We start from the raw sequence: 17180 nt of genomic DNA, 5'->3' as shown, positions 1-17180 counted from the left end.
TGTCTGAGGAAAAGGCCCCATTTCTCTGAGCCCCACCCTTTCCTGAGCTTTCCAGGCAGGTCCCTTTTCACTGCAACGGTTTTTATACTCACTTGGCAGAGAAACATGGGGGGCGTGGCGATGAGACCAGCCACAGCTGGGAGACACCAACCACACATTGGGAGCCTTACGCAGGCCCGCTGCAAGAACACACCGTTGGTGGAGGCTTGGGAAAGCGGGTGTGTGGCGAGGCATGGGGCGAAGCGAGTCTCCTGGGAAGCCTTGTCCTGTGTTCTCAGGACCCACACATTCCCTCCACAACATGTACCGAGCAACCAGGATAAACCAGAGGCCGTGGAGGACAGAGAGTGAGGAAGTGGCCCCTCCCTTGGAGAACTCACACTCCGTGAGGTGGATCAGCTAACCGTTGTAGAACAACTGTGTTAGAGAGAAAGCTGGATGTGCACCACAACGGAGGCTTGTGCCTAGTGCCCTGTTGGGGACTTGGGTGAGGAGAGTTGGGGAAGGCTTCATGGAGGAGGTGGCATTTCAGCGGGTCTTAGATGTTTCACTAAGTACATAGGAGAGAGAGGGCACACCCAGCAGAGGGAACAGGCTATGCAAAGGCACAGAGGTGCAGAGGTACATATGGGGCAGAGCTGTTGAAGGGGCAATCCTGGGAAGGCCCTTGGTTTTACAGGTGTGAAACTTACCCCGAGCTGTGGGCTCTCCTGATGTCTGGGTGAACCTAAGGCATAGGAGGGGCCAGGGCAGGGGTCCCTCTCTCCTCCCTCTTGCTGACCCCCTTGGGGGTGTGCCTTGTCCTTCCCCTTGCAGGCTGGCCGGCAGCTCAGCCTGCTGAAAGGGAAACAGAAGTGGCTCTTCCCGGTTTCCTGCAGCTTCTTCTTTGTGCTCTCTGTGCTCATGACTGGCTGCTTCCTGTGGCAGTATTACCTCCCCAAGCTGAAGACCGGTGAGTGCAGGAACACCCTTGAGTTTCCCCCCACCCCCGGAGGTCCCTGGGGGCTTTGAGCCGCCACTCCTGATCTGAGACAGGAGGGAGGACCATTCTGACTCCAGCTCTCACTAACTGTGCATCTTCGGGCCAGTCATGTGATCCCTCTGTGCCTCGATGCCCTTCTGTAGTAACTGAGGATCTAATACCACTGGGGGTCCCCTAAGCCATCGACTCCAGGGGTAAAACTCAGGGTCCCCCCAAAAGTGCAAACAGTGTTTCCCTTGCTCTTCCTTGGGCCCCCGAGGTGGGATCTTCAGGCCCTACCTCCCTTTAAAGGCACTGCCCCAGCTATATATAAGACCCCGGGAGGAACATGTCCATGTGTCCATGGACAGCAGCTGCCATTTCTTGGTCTCTCCATCCTGGGCTGGTCAAGGCTCAGCAAGTGAACCACCACTGCTGGTAACGCCAGGCTCATGCCCTAGGGCCAGCCCTCCCAGCTGGCACAACCTCACCACAAGATACCAGCCATGGGCAGCCAGGGGCAAAGGGCAGAGCATGCCCAGGAGGAGACAGCACAGTCCTACACTCACTACCTGCTGCTTGGCCTTCGAGACACCAATCAGGCCACAGGCGCCTGTTGGTAGCCCTTCTCTCTTCGCATGACGAGCTTCCTCCCTCCATGTGGTCAGCAGACTTAGACAAGTTCCAGCTCTGTGGGGCAGGCTCAGCCACATCTCTACCGTCCCCCTTTCTCCAGTTCTGATTATATGTTTGGGTGGAGAAGTGGACTCAGGACCCCACTTAGGCTTCAGGCTTAAACCACCAGGAACAACTCATTTCATCCCCAGAGCTGTGCATCCGGGCGTTAGGGTTTGAGTCCCATCCTACTTTTGTCCAGGTGTGTGGCTTTCTTGGAAACGCAGGGGGAAGGTGTGGACCTTGGCAGGGCAGGATTCAGGCTGTGAGACCATCACAACGGCCTCCAGACCTCCCTGCATCCTCTAAGGACAGTGTGGGGTGGTAAGGGTATGAGAACCCCCCAAGAGTACAAGAACCACTCTTCTCTAAACCTTCCACTGCCTCCTGAGATCACCCAGAAGTGAGAGAAAACCCAGTGGGCAATGGCCCCTAGACTACTAACCTGATCTCTGTCCTCCACTCACCATGTGATGTTCCCTCCAGGCTCCTTGGGACCAGAGGTGACTTCTGCCCCCGTGAGGATGTGTCCCCAGCACCCTGAGCCTGTGCCCCTGGCCCACCCCCTCCCTGTGTTGAAGGAGGCCCTGAAAAAGGTCAGTGATGAACCAGGAGAGAACTGGCTGTGTGGGCTAGGCCCGATTGATGAAGGGGAGGGCATATCCTCTGAGCTGGTAGTGGCATTCATTCATTCATTCAACATATAATTCTTTTTTTTTTAAATTAATTTATTTATTTGGCTGCACTGGGTCTTAGTTGTGGCACACGGGATCTTCGCTGTAGCAAGATCTTTAGTTGCAGCTTGTGGGATCTAGTTCCCTGACCAGTGATTAAACCCAGGCCCCCTGCATTGGGAGGGCAGAGTCTGAGCCACTGGATCACCAGTCATGCCCCCCAACATATAATTCTTTTTTTTTTAAATTACTTTATTTATTTGGCTGCACTGGGTCTTAGTTGTGGCACACGGGATCTTCGCTGTAGCAAGATCTTTAGTTGCAGCTTGTGGGATCTAGTTCCCTGACCAGTGATTAAACCCAGGCCCCCTGCATTGGGAGTGCAGAGTCTGAGCCACTGGATCACCAGGCATGCCCCCCAACATATAATTCTTGAGCACTTACTCTGCGCTATACACCAGGGATATGGCAGAAGAAGATACTGTCCTGCTCTCAAGAAGCTACTAGTCTTGGAACAGTCAAGATAGTAAATATTTATAACACAGGGGTAAGAGTGAGGATAGAGAAAGTTTAGGGTACATGGTGACACAAAGGAACTGGACTGGGGGTCAGGGAAGGCTTCTGGAGGAAGTGGTGTCTAAACTGAGAGGTGAACAAGGAGTAGATACCCAGAGGATATGTGTGTGTATAATGAGGGAGCTTGGGGGTGTGAGAGGTGTGCTTTAGATAGAGGGAACAGCGTGTGCAAAGGCCCAGAGGCAGCAGAGTCAGTATGAGGCATATACAGAGAGGATATTCAGTCTGGTGGGGCCATTAAGTGGGGGTGGAGAAAGATGAGATAGGAGAGGATCACAGAGGCCATTGAAAGATGATTAAAGACCCCACAACACAACTTTTACCATTGCAGAATGGCTTAACACTAGAGGGGGCTGTCAGCCAGCTCTTGTCTGTGCCATTCTGCCATTCAGACCCTACCCACTTGGGTCACTCACCTTAGGAGACACACAGATCAGAAGTGTATGTGCAGCAGCCTGGTGGTGGTGGTGGGAGATGGTTTGAAACTTCATCCGAGGAACAGCTGAAGGGAAGGAGGGTGATGTGTCCACATAAGAGCAGGCGTGGGCCAGTGCAGAGAGACACAATCCCTGCCTGCAAATACACAAAAAGCTTTTGTGAAGGAGAGAGAGCAGAAGCGCACTATTTGGCTCCCAGGGGTCAGAGTAATTAAAAAAAAATAAAGCAACAATAATAACCATAGCAGCCTTCTAGTGAGCACCTGGTACATGCCACGCACTGTGCTATCTTCTCTATGTTACCACCTCATGAATCCCTAGCTAAAGAGGAGGAAACTGAGGCTCAGAGAGGCAAAGTTAGTGCAGGGGTGGAAACTACAGGTAGACTGAGCTCAATTCAGGGAATGTAAAATCTCTTGGCAAGGAGGTGCTGGAGTTAGCATAGGGTTCTAATCCTGATTCCACTAGCCATTAACCACCGGGGCAAGTCACTTCATATCTCAAATTTTCTCACCTGTAAAAGGGGGAGAAATCAGCAATGACTTATGAGGATTAAGTGTAACAATGTATGAAAATCATTTTATACTGTGTCTGGCATGTTGTAAATGTCCAGTAAACGTTAGCTGTTAATCACCATCATTATACTACATAACTGAAAATAATGAGGTATTTTCAATAAATGTTCAAAGACAGTGTTAGGGGCCCTCTATATATACTGAATTCTCCAACACTAGGGGGTCAGACTCAGCCTGTTGGAGGTTTTTTAGGGCATCAGACACAGGTTTGATTAGATCAGGGGTTTTAACCCCTCCCTCCTCTTACGTATTTCCAAGGAAATGTTTCTTTGGACAAAGGTCTTATGAGGAAAACTTACATACAAAACAGTTTCCAGGGGATCTGCTCTGATTGCAGCTGGGTGGGGTCCCTACCCCATGGGACATGGTCTGAGAACCCGAGGTCTGGAGGCTCACTGGGCTCCCTTCCAGCCACTAGGGGGAGAGAGTGGAGGGGAGTCAGGCAGGGGGTGCTGTGTACAAGGTGTGGTATGTGAATGGCACGGTGTACAGAACCACATGGGGTCTGTGGGTGGGGAGAGGGGCCTGTCTCTGCACCTGTACTCTGAGGCACCCGCTCTTCTCTTCCAAGGTGGACAGGCTCCTGCGGCAGGCACTGTCTGCCCCAGGCCTGGCTGCTATGTCTGCAGTTGTCATCCACAACGACACTGTGCTCTGGACCGGGAACTTCGGGAGGAAGAATGGTTCAGACCCGGCTTCTGGGCCCCCCAATGAGTACACCATGTACCGGTCAGCTGGGGGACCACCAGGGTCTTGTGGAGGGGGCAAAGGGTGGTAGGACAAAGGGGAACTTAGGAGGTAGGGGGACTCAAGAGAATCATGACTGGGGGTCTTAGCTGCCAGGGCCCTTTATTAAGTCTTGGCAATTTTATAGATGAGGAGACTGAGGTCCAGAGAGGACCAGTGAGTGCCTAACATCACACCACAGTGGTAACAAGTCAGGAAGGAATCCCTTCTGGAGAGCCCTTATCCTAATGCCTCCCAAACTAGAAAAGGCGCCCTTATGTCCCACCCCACACCCCTTCCACACGACACTAAAGAACCGCAACCAGTTCCTGGGCCCTCGACCTGGGTCTCTGCCATTTGGCAGCAGTGGCGCAGATGGAAGCAACTTGGGACAAACTGCTGCACACCCAGAGTCTCCCCTCCTGGGTGCTGCCAGTAGGATCCTCAAAGCTCACAGTGCCAAGTGAACACATTTGCTCCCTGAGATGCTGTGAGGATTGCAGGGCTTCCACTCACACTGCACCTGCTATGTGCCAGGCACAGGGCAACAGCTATATTTGTTATCACTTATTGAGCACTTACTACCTTCCAGGTGTGTTGCCAAGCACTTTGCAAGCACAATCTTGTTCGATCCTTTCTACAACCCATAAAACAGACAATGAAACTGAATCTCAGAAAGGTCTAGCACTTGCCCAAGGCAACTAAGCTGGTGAGAGGCAGAGATAGGATCCCAACCCAGGTCTGTCCCAGAGAGGGAAGTGCCTGGTGAAGGACCTGGCATGGGGGAGGTGCTCGAGAATGTCCATCTGGCCCAGCCCCACTTCCCCTGGTAAGTTCTCAAGCATCCCAAAGGCATTCTACAGAGGCTGGTGGATTTCTGTCTGAGATGCCGAATAAGGGTGGACTCAGTGCTTTCCTAATTATACTAGAAAGTTGGAGGCTGGGGGGTGCAGGGTGGAGGTGGGTTGTGAAGCCAACAGGATGCCCTCTGCACCCTTGTGCCCCCCACATTGTCCAGGATCTCCAGCATCTCCAAGATCTTTCCCGTGCTGATGCTGTATCGCCTGTGGGAGGAGGGCATCGTGGCCTCTCTAGATGACCCTCTGGAGCGGTACGCCAGCACCTTCACCATTAACAACCCACTGGGCATGGCATCAGCGCCCGAACAAAAGAGCCTGATGGATGGTCTGGAGGAGGTGGGCCCAGCCCCAAGGCCTTCACCCGTCACCCTCCGAAGGATGGCCAGCCAGCTCTCAGGTAAGTGGCTCTGAACTTAATGTAGCTCAGCCCAAACCATTTCAGGTAGGGGAACCAAGGAGCAGGTTCTCATCCAGCCAGGCTGGGCCCACTCTCTGCTCTGCTTCCTGAACTGGCCATAGCTCCCTCTCATCCTTCCTGGGTGGTGGGTCAGGGGTAGAAAGATTGGGTGAGTTAAAAGCTGAGGTGGGGCTTCCCTGGTGGTGCAGTGGTTGAGAGTCCGCCTGCCGATTCAGGGGACACGGGTTTGTGCCCCGGTCCGGGAAGATCCCACATGCCATGGACCGGCTGGGCCCATGAGCTGTGGCCGCTGAGCCTGCGCGTTCGGAGCCTGTGCTCCGCAACGGGAGAGGCCACAACAGTGAGAGGCCCGCGTACTGCAAAAAATCGTACATTAGGCAAGCTTGAACCGGTGTGGGAAAGGGATGTGCCTCGCGCAGGCGCCGGACGGAAAAAAAAAAAAAAAAAAAAAAAAAAAAATGCTGAGGTAAAACCTGGGAATTTAGGTCAAGTGGACAAACTGTTGGAAGGTCAAAAGCAAGCTGACAGGTCAAGATCTGCTTATCAGATCAAGAACAAGTCAACAAGTGAATATTTGTTGACAATTCTACAAATTATATATTTTATTTGAATATAATATATATTCTACAATTATACGTTAATTTCCCTTAATATATAAACCATTACAAAGACCAAGAACCCAACAGAAAAATGGGTAAAGGATAGGAATGGAACAGACAGTTCACAGAAAAGGAATATAAATGGCTCTTAAGAATATTACAAAATATTAAAAGATGCTCAACCTCATTCATAACAAAATAAATGCAAATTAAATCTCCTGACAGACATTTTCCTCTTATCAGATTGGTAAAGGCCATAATGGTGGGTGTACTGAGTTGGTGAAGTTATGGTGAAACAGGCCCTCTTATACATCAGTGGTGGAAATTTAAATTGGTGCAACTTGGGACTTCCCTGGCGGTCCAGTGGCTAAGACGCTGCGCTTCCACTGCAGGGGGCACAGGTTTGATCCCTGGTAGGGGAACTAGGATCCCACATGCTGCGCTGCACGGCCGAAATAAAGAAAAAAAAATTGGTGCAACCTGTGCAGAGGGCAATTGGTAATACCTGTCACAAAAATGTATATATCCTTTGACTCAGAAATTACACTTTTAGTTAATTCTCTTACAGATGTATTCACACGTGTGCGGTATGAGGTATGTACACAGTTATTCACTACAGCACTGTTTGTGATAGTGAAAAAAAAAAGATTGAAACAACCTAAATATAAATAGGGGAGTAACTAAATAAACTATGACACAGTTATACTGTGTATATCAGATTATATATTATAATTATTATGATTATACTGTGTATAATCAGATACTATTGTAGCCCTAAAAAATGGGTAATAACGTTCCTTGTGTACTGAGATGCACATACAATCTTAAGTGGGTAAAAAAGCTCATAACAGCATATATTGTAGCTACCATATGAATAAATAATATATACACATATAATGTATATATGTATATGAATGTATATGTATAATCCATTTGTAATGTATCTGTTATATAACATATATATTTATATACACATATATTACGTGTGTGTGTATATATATAAAAATGTGTATCACATATTTTTGGAAGGGAAAGGGATTGAATCACTGGGCTGCCTCCAGGGAGGGGAACTTGGTGGCCGCGAAGAGTGGGAGGAAAATTTTTCATTGTATACCCTTTGGTGTCTTTGGACTTTTGAATCATGTAAATGAATTACTTATTAAAAACAAATTATATAATAATAATGATGATAATAAAAGATGTGCTAACAAGCCAAGATGAAATCTACATGGTGGAAGGGCAAGGGCAGGCTGGTATACTGGAAGACAAAGCCAGTGAACAGGAATTGGGCAGGAACGGGTGGGAGGGGGGCTGTGCTGCATGGTGACTGACCCAGCCAAGGAGGAGAAGGCAGGCACCAGCTGCACCACCCCAAAATGCCTTCTATTGTTCATATTTGCAGTCACCAACCCGTCAACGCTAGATGGTAGGAATCCACCATAAGTGCCTACTATTTCATCATTTTACAAAGTGCATCCAGGCCTGAGGTCTCAGTCTGTGGACATGGCTGGTTAGCACTCCCATTAGCAGATGGTGAACCTGAGGCTCTGCCAGATAAGGGAACCTCCTGAAGTCATCCAGGCAGGACAGGATCAGAGCCTTGGGGGAGGGTGGCTTAGTGGCCAAGGGCATGAGCACTGAAATTAATTCCAGCTGTGTGATCTTGGGTAAGTCACGTAACCTCTCTGAGCTTTGTTTTACTCCTCTGTAAAAAGACTGGTTCATGCTATTTTGCTGTATTAAATGTGCTAATGAATGTCAAGCACTTAGCAGAGTACCTGGCACACAGCAGGTACTTGTCAACGTAGCTCTGGTTGTTACAGCCAAGGGTAGACCTAGGTTTATGGAGGCCTGATGTAGATATAATTTGGGGGTCCTCTTTAAAAATACAATATTATAAATTCAAACTTGGATACAAGCCTTGGAAGGGGTCATGCAGGTGAGAGGCTCTGAAGCTTTTGCTCCATGAGCCTCCTATTAAATACACTCCTGTTTATAACCTGACCCCAGGGCTCCCTCTAGGGGTACACTGTGGATTCTTCTTCATCTGTACCCAAGGGACCCAGCACAGGGGTCTTGTGGTTGTGGTCAGTTTAAAAACACCCTACACGGGCTTCCCTGGTGGCGCAGTGGTTAAGAATCCGCTCGCCAGTGCAGGGGACACAGGTTCGAGCCCTGGTCTGGGAAGATCCCACATGCTGAGGAGCAACTAAGCCCACGAGTCACAACTACTGAGCCCACGAGTCACAACTACTGAGCCCACATGCCACAACTACTGAGCCTGTGCGCCGAGAGCCCATGCTCTGCAACAAGAGGAAGCCACCACCATGAGAAGCCCATGACCGCAACGAAGAGTAGTCCCTGCTCGCCGCAACTAGAGAAAGCCTGCATGCAGCAACGAAGACCCAATGCAGCCAAAAATAAATTAAAATAAATTAAGAAAAATGCAACCCCCCCCAAACAAACAAAAAAGCCCACCCTACGTGTCCCAAAGCCCACCAATTGAGCATACAGCTGCCTGAATGACTCTGTTATACGTTCCCAGTATTTTTTTAAAATAAATTTATTTATTTATTTTTGGCTGTGTTGGGTCTTCGTTTCTGTGCGAGGGCTTTCTCTAGTTGCGGAGAGCGGGGGCCACTCTTCATCGTGGTGCGCGGGCCTCTCACTGTCGCAGCCTCTCTTGTTTGCGGAGCACAGGCTCCAGACACGCAGGCTCAGTAGTTGTGGCTCACGGGCTTAGTTGCTCTGCGGCATGTGGGATCTTCCTGGACCAGGGCTCGAACCCGTGTCCCCTGCATTGGCAGGCAGACTCTCAACCACTGCACCACCAGGGAACCCCCCCAGTATCTTTTATGATTGACTTTCACCCTAATCTAGAGCTTTCTCCCATTCTTGGAGCTTTTCATCCATTCTTAGTTAAGTTTTGTAACACCTCACAGGGAAACCACTGCAGGTGCTTCAGCCCACTTCAAGGTGAGCAAGTAGAGGCTCAGAGAGGTAAAGCATATGGTTTGGGCCACACAGCAAGAAGTGTTAGAGTCAGAATTTAAACCCAGGACTTGTGACTCCATCCCCCAGCTGCTCAAGCCAAGAGCCTGGAGTTAGTTATCCCTGATTTCTCTCATTCCCACACCCTGCACATCCCCTCCAGTAGCAAATTCTGTTGGCTCCATTATCAAAATATGTCCAGAATCCAACCACTCCTCACTCATCCAATCCACCAGCATTTAGACGTGGATTTTTGCAAGTCTCCTTACAGGCTTCCTGGTGTCTGCCATTGCCCCCCAAAGTCTGTTTTCACAAAGCAGCCAGAGCAACCCTGATATATGTCAGATCACATCGCTCCTCTGCTCAAAGCCCTACAGTGGCCCCATCCCAATCAGAGAAAAGGCCAAGTCCTTGCAGTAGCCTATAGCACCCTACAGGATCTGGTGCCTGCACCCCAATATCTCTCACCTCCAAAGTCTCCCCTTTTCTCAGTCCTTGCCAGCCACACTGGCTCTTTCCTGCTGATCCTCAAACATGCCAACAGACTCCTGCCTCAGGGCCTTTGCACCTGCTCTTTCCTCTGCTTGAGACATTCTTTTCCTCACAGAGCTATGTGGCTCTCTCCCTCACCTCCTCGAGTTCTCACCTGCTCAAGGGTCACCTACCCTGTGAGGCCTTTCTCTGACCACTCTGTATAAAATAACAATCCCTCCTTTCATACATGGAATTATTTCCCTCCACAGCATGCATATTTATTTGCTTCTTGTCTGTCTCCTCTGCTAGAATGCAGACTCCACACGGGCAGGGACTCTGTTTTATTCACTACTGAATTCCAGTACGCAGAACAGTCTTTGGCACGAAAGAGATGCTTGAACACTACTGTTGAGTGAATGGGTGGGGAGGATCCTAATCCTGTGATCCTGTCACATCCAATAAACAGAACATTCCAAGTGGCCGGAGCAGCCAGTTCCACAAAACCTATTGCGGCAGTGACCGCAAGAATTTTATGGAATCAAATATCTATGGTTGATGATAACAATTATTTTTTGAGCAATTACTATGACCAGGAACCATGCTAAGCATTTGATTTCACCAAATCCTCACACCGGCCATATGACATAGCAATTATTTCCCTCATGTTACAGATGAGGGGACTCTGGCTCAGAGAGGTTAAATGGCTTGCCCAATGAAACGCAGGCAGGATTAGAGTCTATGCCAGAGCTTTTTTTTTAAAGGTGATTTTGTTGTTATCTCTCAACTCATGGAAGGTAGGGGAGGGGGTACAGCCAGGGGCCCATCATCCCACCATCAGCTGACCCAGCAGGTCTGACCACTGCTCCTCCCTAGGGCTGCCCCGAAGGCTCCGTTCCACTTCGCTGCTGTGGAGGGGCAGCACCCAGGAGGCCCTGAACCTGCTCAAGGATGATGTGCTGGTGGCAGACCCAGGAACCAGGTAAGGAGTGAGCCCTGATGCCCTACCAATGTTAGGAACCTCACAAGGTGACATACCCCTCCTGGGAGAGAACCTATGTCACCTCATCCTAGGTGGTCAGAGCCAGGAAAGACCTCGCAGATCACTGATGACAACCCCTGTTCCACAGCTGGGGGGTCTGAGGACCATAGAGTGATGGCAGAGCAAGGCAGCAGGGAGCTGGGCCCAGATCCAGTCCTGTTTGAATCTCATGTTTTTCCCATTAATCAACTCAACATTTATTGAACACTTACTCTGCGCTTGGAATCTGTTAAACTGAGATATAGCAAGCAAACGAATCCAACCAGGTCCCTCCTCGTGGAGTTTGCATTCTTCTGAGTGAACAGTGAACATTCTTATCAGTGAACAGATAAACAAGATAAATACAGACTTTGCCAAGCGCTGGAAATAAATGGGATGCTGATGAGATAGGGAGTGGATAGCTGGTGTAGCCAGCCACTGAACAGAGAAGCCATCAGAAACTCTGATGGCTTTGCAGACAGTCTGAGCAGGTGGGAAGGGTTTATTTAGGGCCTGGAGATGTCCATCCGAGGCTGCATCCTAGCTTCCACCCCTCCTCTTCCAGATGCCATTACAGCACGCTGGCCTTCTCCCTTCTGGCCCATGTCCTGGCAGCCCACACCGCCCAGGGTGACTACCAGCACTGGATCTTGGAGAACGTGCTGGAACCGCTGGGGATGGAAGACACAGGCTTCGATCTGACACCTCCTGTGCGTGCCCGCTTGGCAGCTGGCTTTTATGGCAGCGGGCGGCCGGCACCGCTGTACGATCTCGACTGGTACCGCCCGTCGGGCCAGATGTACTCGACCACCGCTGACCTGGCCAAGCTGGCCATGGTGCTCCTGGGCAGCAGGCCCCAGCGGCTTCTGCGGCCAGACGCGGCTAAGACACTACTGGCGCCGCTGCTGGCCTGCCCGGGCGCCTACTTCGCCAACGAGACTGGCACACCGTGGGAGTTCCATGAGCAGCGGGGCTACCGCGTGGTGCGCAAGGACGGAGACCTGGACGGCTACGCCGCCACCTTCTCCCTGGTGCCGCCGCTGCGCCTGAGCCTCGTGCTGCTCCTGGCCGGGCCGAGGCCGCCAGGGCCTGACCTGGTGGCTCAGGTCTACGATGTGCTTCTGCCGGCTATGGAGAGTGCCCTCCGTGAGGCCGTGCTCAGCCCGGCTCCGCCGCCCAGCGCACGACCCTTCGCTGGCTACTTCACTTTTGCCAATTTGACTTTCTACGAAGTGCGCGCCGGGCCGGCGGGCGAGCTGCGCCTGCGCCAGTTCGGGCCCCGCGTGGAGGCGCTGGTGCCCCTGGCGTTCCGCACGTTGGCTCTGCGCCACCTGCGTGGCCGCGTCTTCCAGCTGTATGTGGCCCGCGAGTTTCCGTGCGCACTGCCGCTGGGTGACTCCTGGCTGTCCCTCGAGGCCCAGCACGGGCAGCTCGTCAACTTCTATCCCTTGGACCACCACGGGCTTTCCCCCGGCTTCGACGTGCCAGGCCTCAACACGTACCGGGTGATGCGGCTGTCTCACAAGCCAGTATTCAAGACCCAGTGACCCCTGTTCAGAGCCTCCCCTCCTCTCGCCTGGCAGCTTTCCATCCTAGTTCTGCAAGGTAAGGCTGCAGGGATGTCTATTAAAGAACTAAGGAGTTGGCAAAGTGGGATAGGGCCGTTCTACTCAAAGTGTGGTCTGTGAACCACAACTGGTGGCGAACTGTTTGTTATCCATGGGAGAGGAAGAGTTTACAGAAATTTAGTGAGCATTTAGAAACTTTAATAGCGAATTGACAGAGTACTTTTATGTCTGTTGAATCTAAGAATATGGTCTAGCATTGTGTCTTTTAAAAATCAACCTTATATGTATGGAAACACAAAAGACCCCAAATAGCCAAAGCAATCTTGAGAAAGAAAAATGGAGCTGGAGGCATCAGGCTCCCTGACTTCAGACTATACTACAAAGCTACAGTAATTAAGACAGTATGGTACTGGCACAAAAACAGAAATATAGATCAATGGAACGGGATAGAAAGCCCAGAGATAAACCCATGCACATATGGTCACCTTATTTTTGATAAAGGAGGCAAGAATATACAATGGAGAAAAGGCAGCCTCTTCAATGAGTGGTGCTGGGAAAACTGGACAGCTACATATAAAAGAATGAAATTAGAACAATCCCTTACACCATACACAAAAATAAACTCAAAATGGATTAAAGACCTAAATGTAAGGCCAGACACTATAAAACACTTAGAGGAAAACCTAGGCAGAACACTCTATGACATAAATCACAGCAAGATCCTTTTTGACCCACCTCCTAGAGAAATGGAAATAAAAACAAAAATAAACAAATGGGACCTAATGAAACTTAAAAGCTTTTGCACAGCAAAGGAAACCATAAACAAGATGAAAAGACAACCCTCAGAATAGGAGAAAATACTTGCAAATGAAGCAACTGACAAAGGATTAATCTCCAAAATTTACAAGCAGCTCATGCAGCTCAATATCAAAAAAACCCAAACAATCCAATCCCAAAATGAGCAGAAGACCTAAATAGACATTTCTCCAAAGAAGATATACAGATTGCCAACAAACACACGAAAGGATGCTCAACATCATTAATCATTAGAGAAACGCAAATCAAAACTACAATGAGGTATCACCTCACACCAGTCAGAACGGCCATCATCAAAAAATCTGCAAACAAGTGCTGGAGAGGGTGTGGAGAAAAGGGAACCCTGTTGCACCGCTGGTGGGAATGTAAATTGATACAGCCACTATGGAGAACAGTATGGAGGCTCCTTAAAAAACTAAAAATAGAACTACCATACGACCCAGCAATCCCACTGCTGGGCATATACCCTGAGAATACCAAAATTGAAAAAGAGTTGGGCTTCCCTGGTGGCACAGTGGTTGAGAGTCCGCCTGCTGATGTGGGGGACATGGGTTTGTGTCCCAGTCTGGGAAGATCCCACATGCCGTGGAGCGGCTAGGCCCATGAGCCATGGACACTGAGCCTGCGCGTCTGGAGCGTGTGCTCCACAACGGGAGAGGCCACAACAGTGAGAGGCCCGTGTACCGAAAAAAAAAAAAAAGAGTCATGTACCACAATGTTCACTGCAGCTCTATTTACAATAGCCAGGTCATGAAAGCAATGTAAGTGTCCATCGACAAATGAATGGATAAAGAAGATTTGGCACATATATACAATGGAATATTACTCAGCCATAAAAAGAAACAGGATTGAGTTATTTGTAGTGAGGTGGACGGACCTAGAGTCTGTCATATAGAGTGAAGTAAGTCAGAAAGAGAAAAACAAATACCGTATGCTAACACATATATATGCTAACACATATATATGGAATCTAAAAAACACTCCTAAAACCCCAAAAAACTGGTCATGAAGAACCTAGGGGCAGGACGGGAATAAATGCGCATACCTACTAGAGAATGGACTTGAGGACACGGGGAGGGGGCAGGGTAAGCTGGGACAAAGTGAGAGTGGCATGGACTTATATATACTATCAAATGTAAAATCGATAGCTAGTGAGAAGCAGCCACATAGCACAGGCAGATCAGCTCGGTGCTTTGTGACCACCTAGAGGGGTGGGATAGGGAGGGTAGGAGGGAGGGAGACGCAAGAGGGAAGAGATATGGGGATATATGTATATGTATAGCTGATTCACTTTGTTGTAGAGCAGAAACGAGCACACCACTGTAAAGCAATTATACTCCAATAAAGATGTTAAAAAAAACAACCTTATAGAGTTATAATTTACATAAAAGGAAATGTACACATTATCGGGGTACATTTTGACGATTTTGACAAATGTATACCCCTCACCACAATCAAGATATAGAAAATGTTCATCATCCCCAAAACGTCCCTCCTACTGCTTTGCAGTCAGTCCCCTCCCCTGCTCTCAGGCCCGGGCAGCCACTGGTCTACTCTGTCACTTTAGATTAGAATTTCTTATAAATGGAATCATATAGTGCAGGCTTTTGTGTCTGCTTTCTTTTGCTCAGAAGGATTTTTCTGAGGTTCGTTCATGTCCTTGTGTATATCAGTCTTTTGTTCCTTTTTATTGCTGAATGCTATTCAGTTGTATGGATATGCCACCAAATTGTTTATCCATTCACCTTTTGATGGATATTTAGCTTGTTTCCAGATTGGGGCTTTATGAAAAAGCATTCCTGTATAAGTCTTTTGTGTGTGTGAATACATGCTTTCATTTCTCTTGGGTAAATATCTAGGTGTGACTGCCATGCAGTATTCCAAAGCACTGGTACCGTTTTATGCTCCTGCCAGCATATGCAGTGGTTCCGTGTCTCCACATCTTTGCTACCACTTAGCATTGCCAGTCTTTTCAATTTCAGTCACACTAGTGGTTGTGAAGTCCTGTCTCACTGTAGTCCTGTGGTTGTTTTGTTTTGTTTTGTTTTGCCAAACCGCGTGCCTGCGGGATCTTAGCTCCCTGACCGGGGATGGAACCCGTGCCCCCTGCAGTGAAAGTGCTGAGTCTTAACCACTGGACTGCCAGGGAAGTCCCACTTTTTCCTTGTATTAATGGTGTCTTTTGAAGAGGAAAAGTTTTAAAATCTTGAGGAGTCTTATGCCTGATGAGTCTAATACAAAATTTGGGCTTGTATTTTGCATGTCCTTTTAAAAATTAAACATTTAATTTTGAGATAATTGTAGATTCACATACAGCTGTAAGAAATAATCAGTGTACCCTTTATCCATGTTCCTCTCATGGAAACATCTTGCAAAACTATAGTACAGGGCCTTCCCTGGTGGTCCAGTGGTTAAGACTCTGTGCTTCCAATGCAGGGGCCTGGGTTTGATCCCTGGTCAGGGAACTAGATCCTGAGTGGAGCAACTAAAGATCCCGCATGTCCCAACGAAGATCCCTCGTGCCGCAACTAAGACCTGGAGCAGCCAAATAAATATATAAATAAATATTAAAAAAAACTATAGTACGATATCATAAGCTAGTTATTGATGTTGATACCGTCAAGATACAGAACATTTTCATCAGCACAAGAATCCCTCCTGTTGCCCTTTTCTAGCCACACCCACTTGTTTACCAACCCACCCTGTCCTTAAGCGTTGGCAGCCACCAATCTGTTCTCCATTAATGTAATTTTCTCATTTCAAGAATATTATATCAATGGAGTGATGGAAGAAATTTTCACATATTGAGGTACGGGGAAGTCATTCTGGCTTATACATACATGGTTTAGCTTGACTTTGTAGCTTATCAAACATACACTGTTGCTTTCCTCTAACCATTAAAGAAAAGGGTGCATTGTCCAGAAGTACAGAATTCCGTTTTGAAGACAGAGATAACTGCCTCCCTTCCTGGGATGTCAATGCTACTACTTCTTTGATGATTAGTCTCCCTCCCCAGGCACCAAAGCCATACTGACTTCCTATGTATGTACAAATCTGTATTTTGGGAGAAACTTTGAAGGAATGTACCCCTGTCATGTTTGATGTTCTTTGTTCTGACAAGATATAAAGTTGCACTGAAAAACACGCTCTCTGGAGCAGTTCCTCAGAGGTATCCGAGAGTCTGTCTCCTGAGCTTTGGTCCTCAGTTTGGCTCAAAACTCTCCTTTATTCTTTTTCGTTTTTAATTAAATTTATTTATTTTATTTTTGGCTGCGTTGGGTCTTCATTGTTGAGTGCGGGCTTTCTCTAGTTGTGGCGAGAGGGGGCTACTCTTCCTTGTGGTGCGCAGGTTTCTCATTGTGGTGGCTTCTCTTGTTGCGGAGCACAGGCTCTAGGTGCGCAGGCTCAGTAGTTATGGTGTACGGGCTTAGATGCTCTGCCGCATGTGGGATCTTCCTGGACGAGGGATCGAACCTGTGTCCCCTGCATTGGCAGGCGGATTCTTAACCACTGTGCCACCAGGGAAGCCCCCTTTCCTTTATTCTTATTACAGATTGGTTATTGATTATTTCTGTTGACGGGAGTCACACAGTGTGTAATCTTTGGGTTTTTTTTCTCACTCAGCATAATTCTCTGGAGATTCATTCAAGTTGTTGCAAGTGTCAATAGTTTGTTTCTTTTTGTTGCAGAGTAGTGGTTGGTTGCATGGTATGGACGCACCACAGTTTATTCAACCATTCGCTTGGTAAAGGACATCTAGGCTGTCCAATTTTAGATTGTTACGAATAAAGCTGCTTTGAACATTTGTTTGC

At 48.6% G+C, this 17180-nt stretch overlaps 1 protein-coding gene across 1 annotated transcript; it reads left to right on the top strand.

The window, feature by feature from the left end:
• Positions 1-837: 837 nt before the first annotated feature.
• Positions 838-12531, top strand: LACTBL1 (lactamase beta like 1). The gene is made up of 6 exons (XM_024766603.1): positions 838-952; positions 2123-2232; positions 4470-4627; positions 5643-5881; positions 10840-10945; positions 11550-12531. The coding sequence occupies exons 1-6, from the start codon at positions 904-906 to the stop codon at positions 12529-12531; spliced, it is 1644 nt and encodes a 547-aa protein (XP_024622371.1). The 5' UTR covers positions 838-903.
• The last annotated feature ends 4649 nt before the right edge of the window (positions 12532-17180 follow it).

Source organism: Neophocaena asiaeorientalis, unplaced genomic scaffold, assembly GCF_003031525.2.
Source record: "Neophocaena asiaeorientalis asiaeorientalis breed wild unplaced genomic scaffold, Neophocaena_asiaeorientalis_V1.1 scaffold79, whole genome shotgun sequence".
NCBI classification, from domain to species: Eukaryota; Metazoa; Chordata; class Mammalia; order Artiodactyla; family Phocoenidae; genus Neophocaena; species Neophocaena asiaeorientalis.
Note: the sequence above shows the minus strand (reverse complement) of the source record. Positions and strands in the feature narration are given on the sequence as shown.

Excerpts from the sequence above, each read along its gene's own strand:
- LACTBL1 (XM_024766603.1), top strand. The coding sequence starts at position 904 with ATGACTGGCTGCTTCCTGTGGCAGTATTACCTCCCCAAGCTGAAGACC. Across the intron at positions 953-2,122 it reads CCTCCCCAAGCTGAAGACCG|GCTCCTTGGGACCAGAGGTG; the intron begins GTGAGTGCAGGA and ends TGTTCCCTCCAG. Across the intron at positions 4,628-5,642 it reads AATGAGTACACCATGTACCG|GATCTCCAGCATCTCCAAGA; the intron begins GTCAGCTGGGGG and ends CACATTGTCCAG.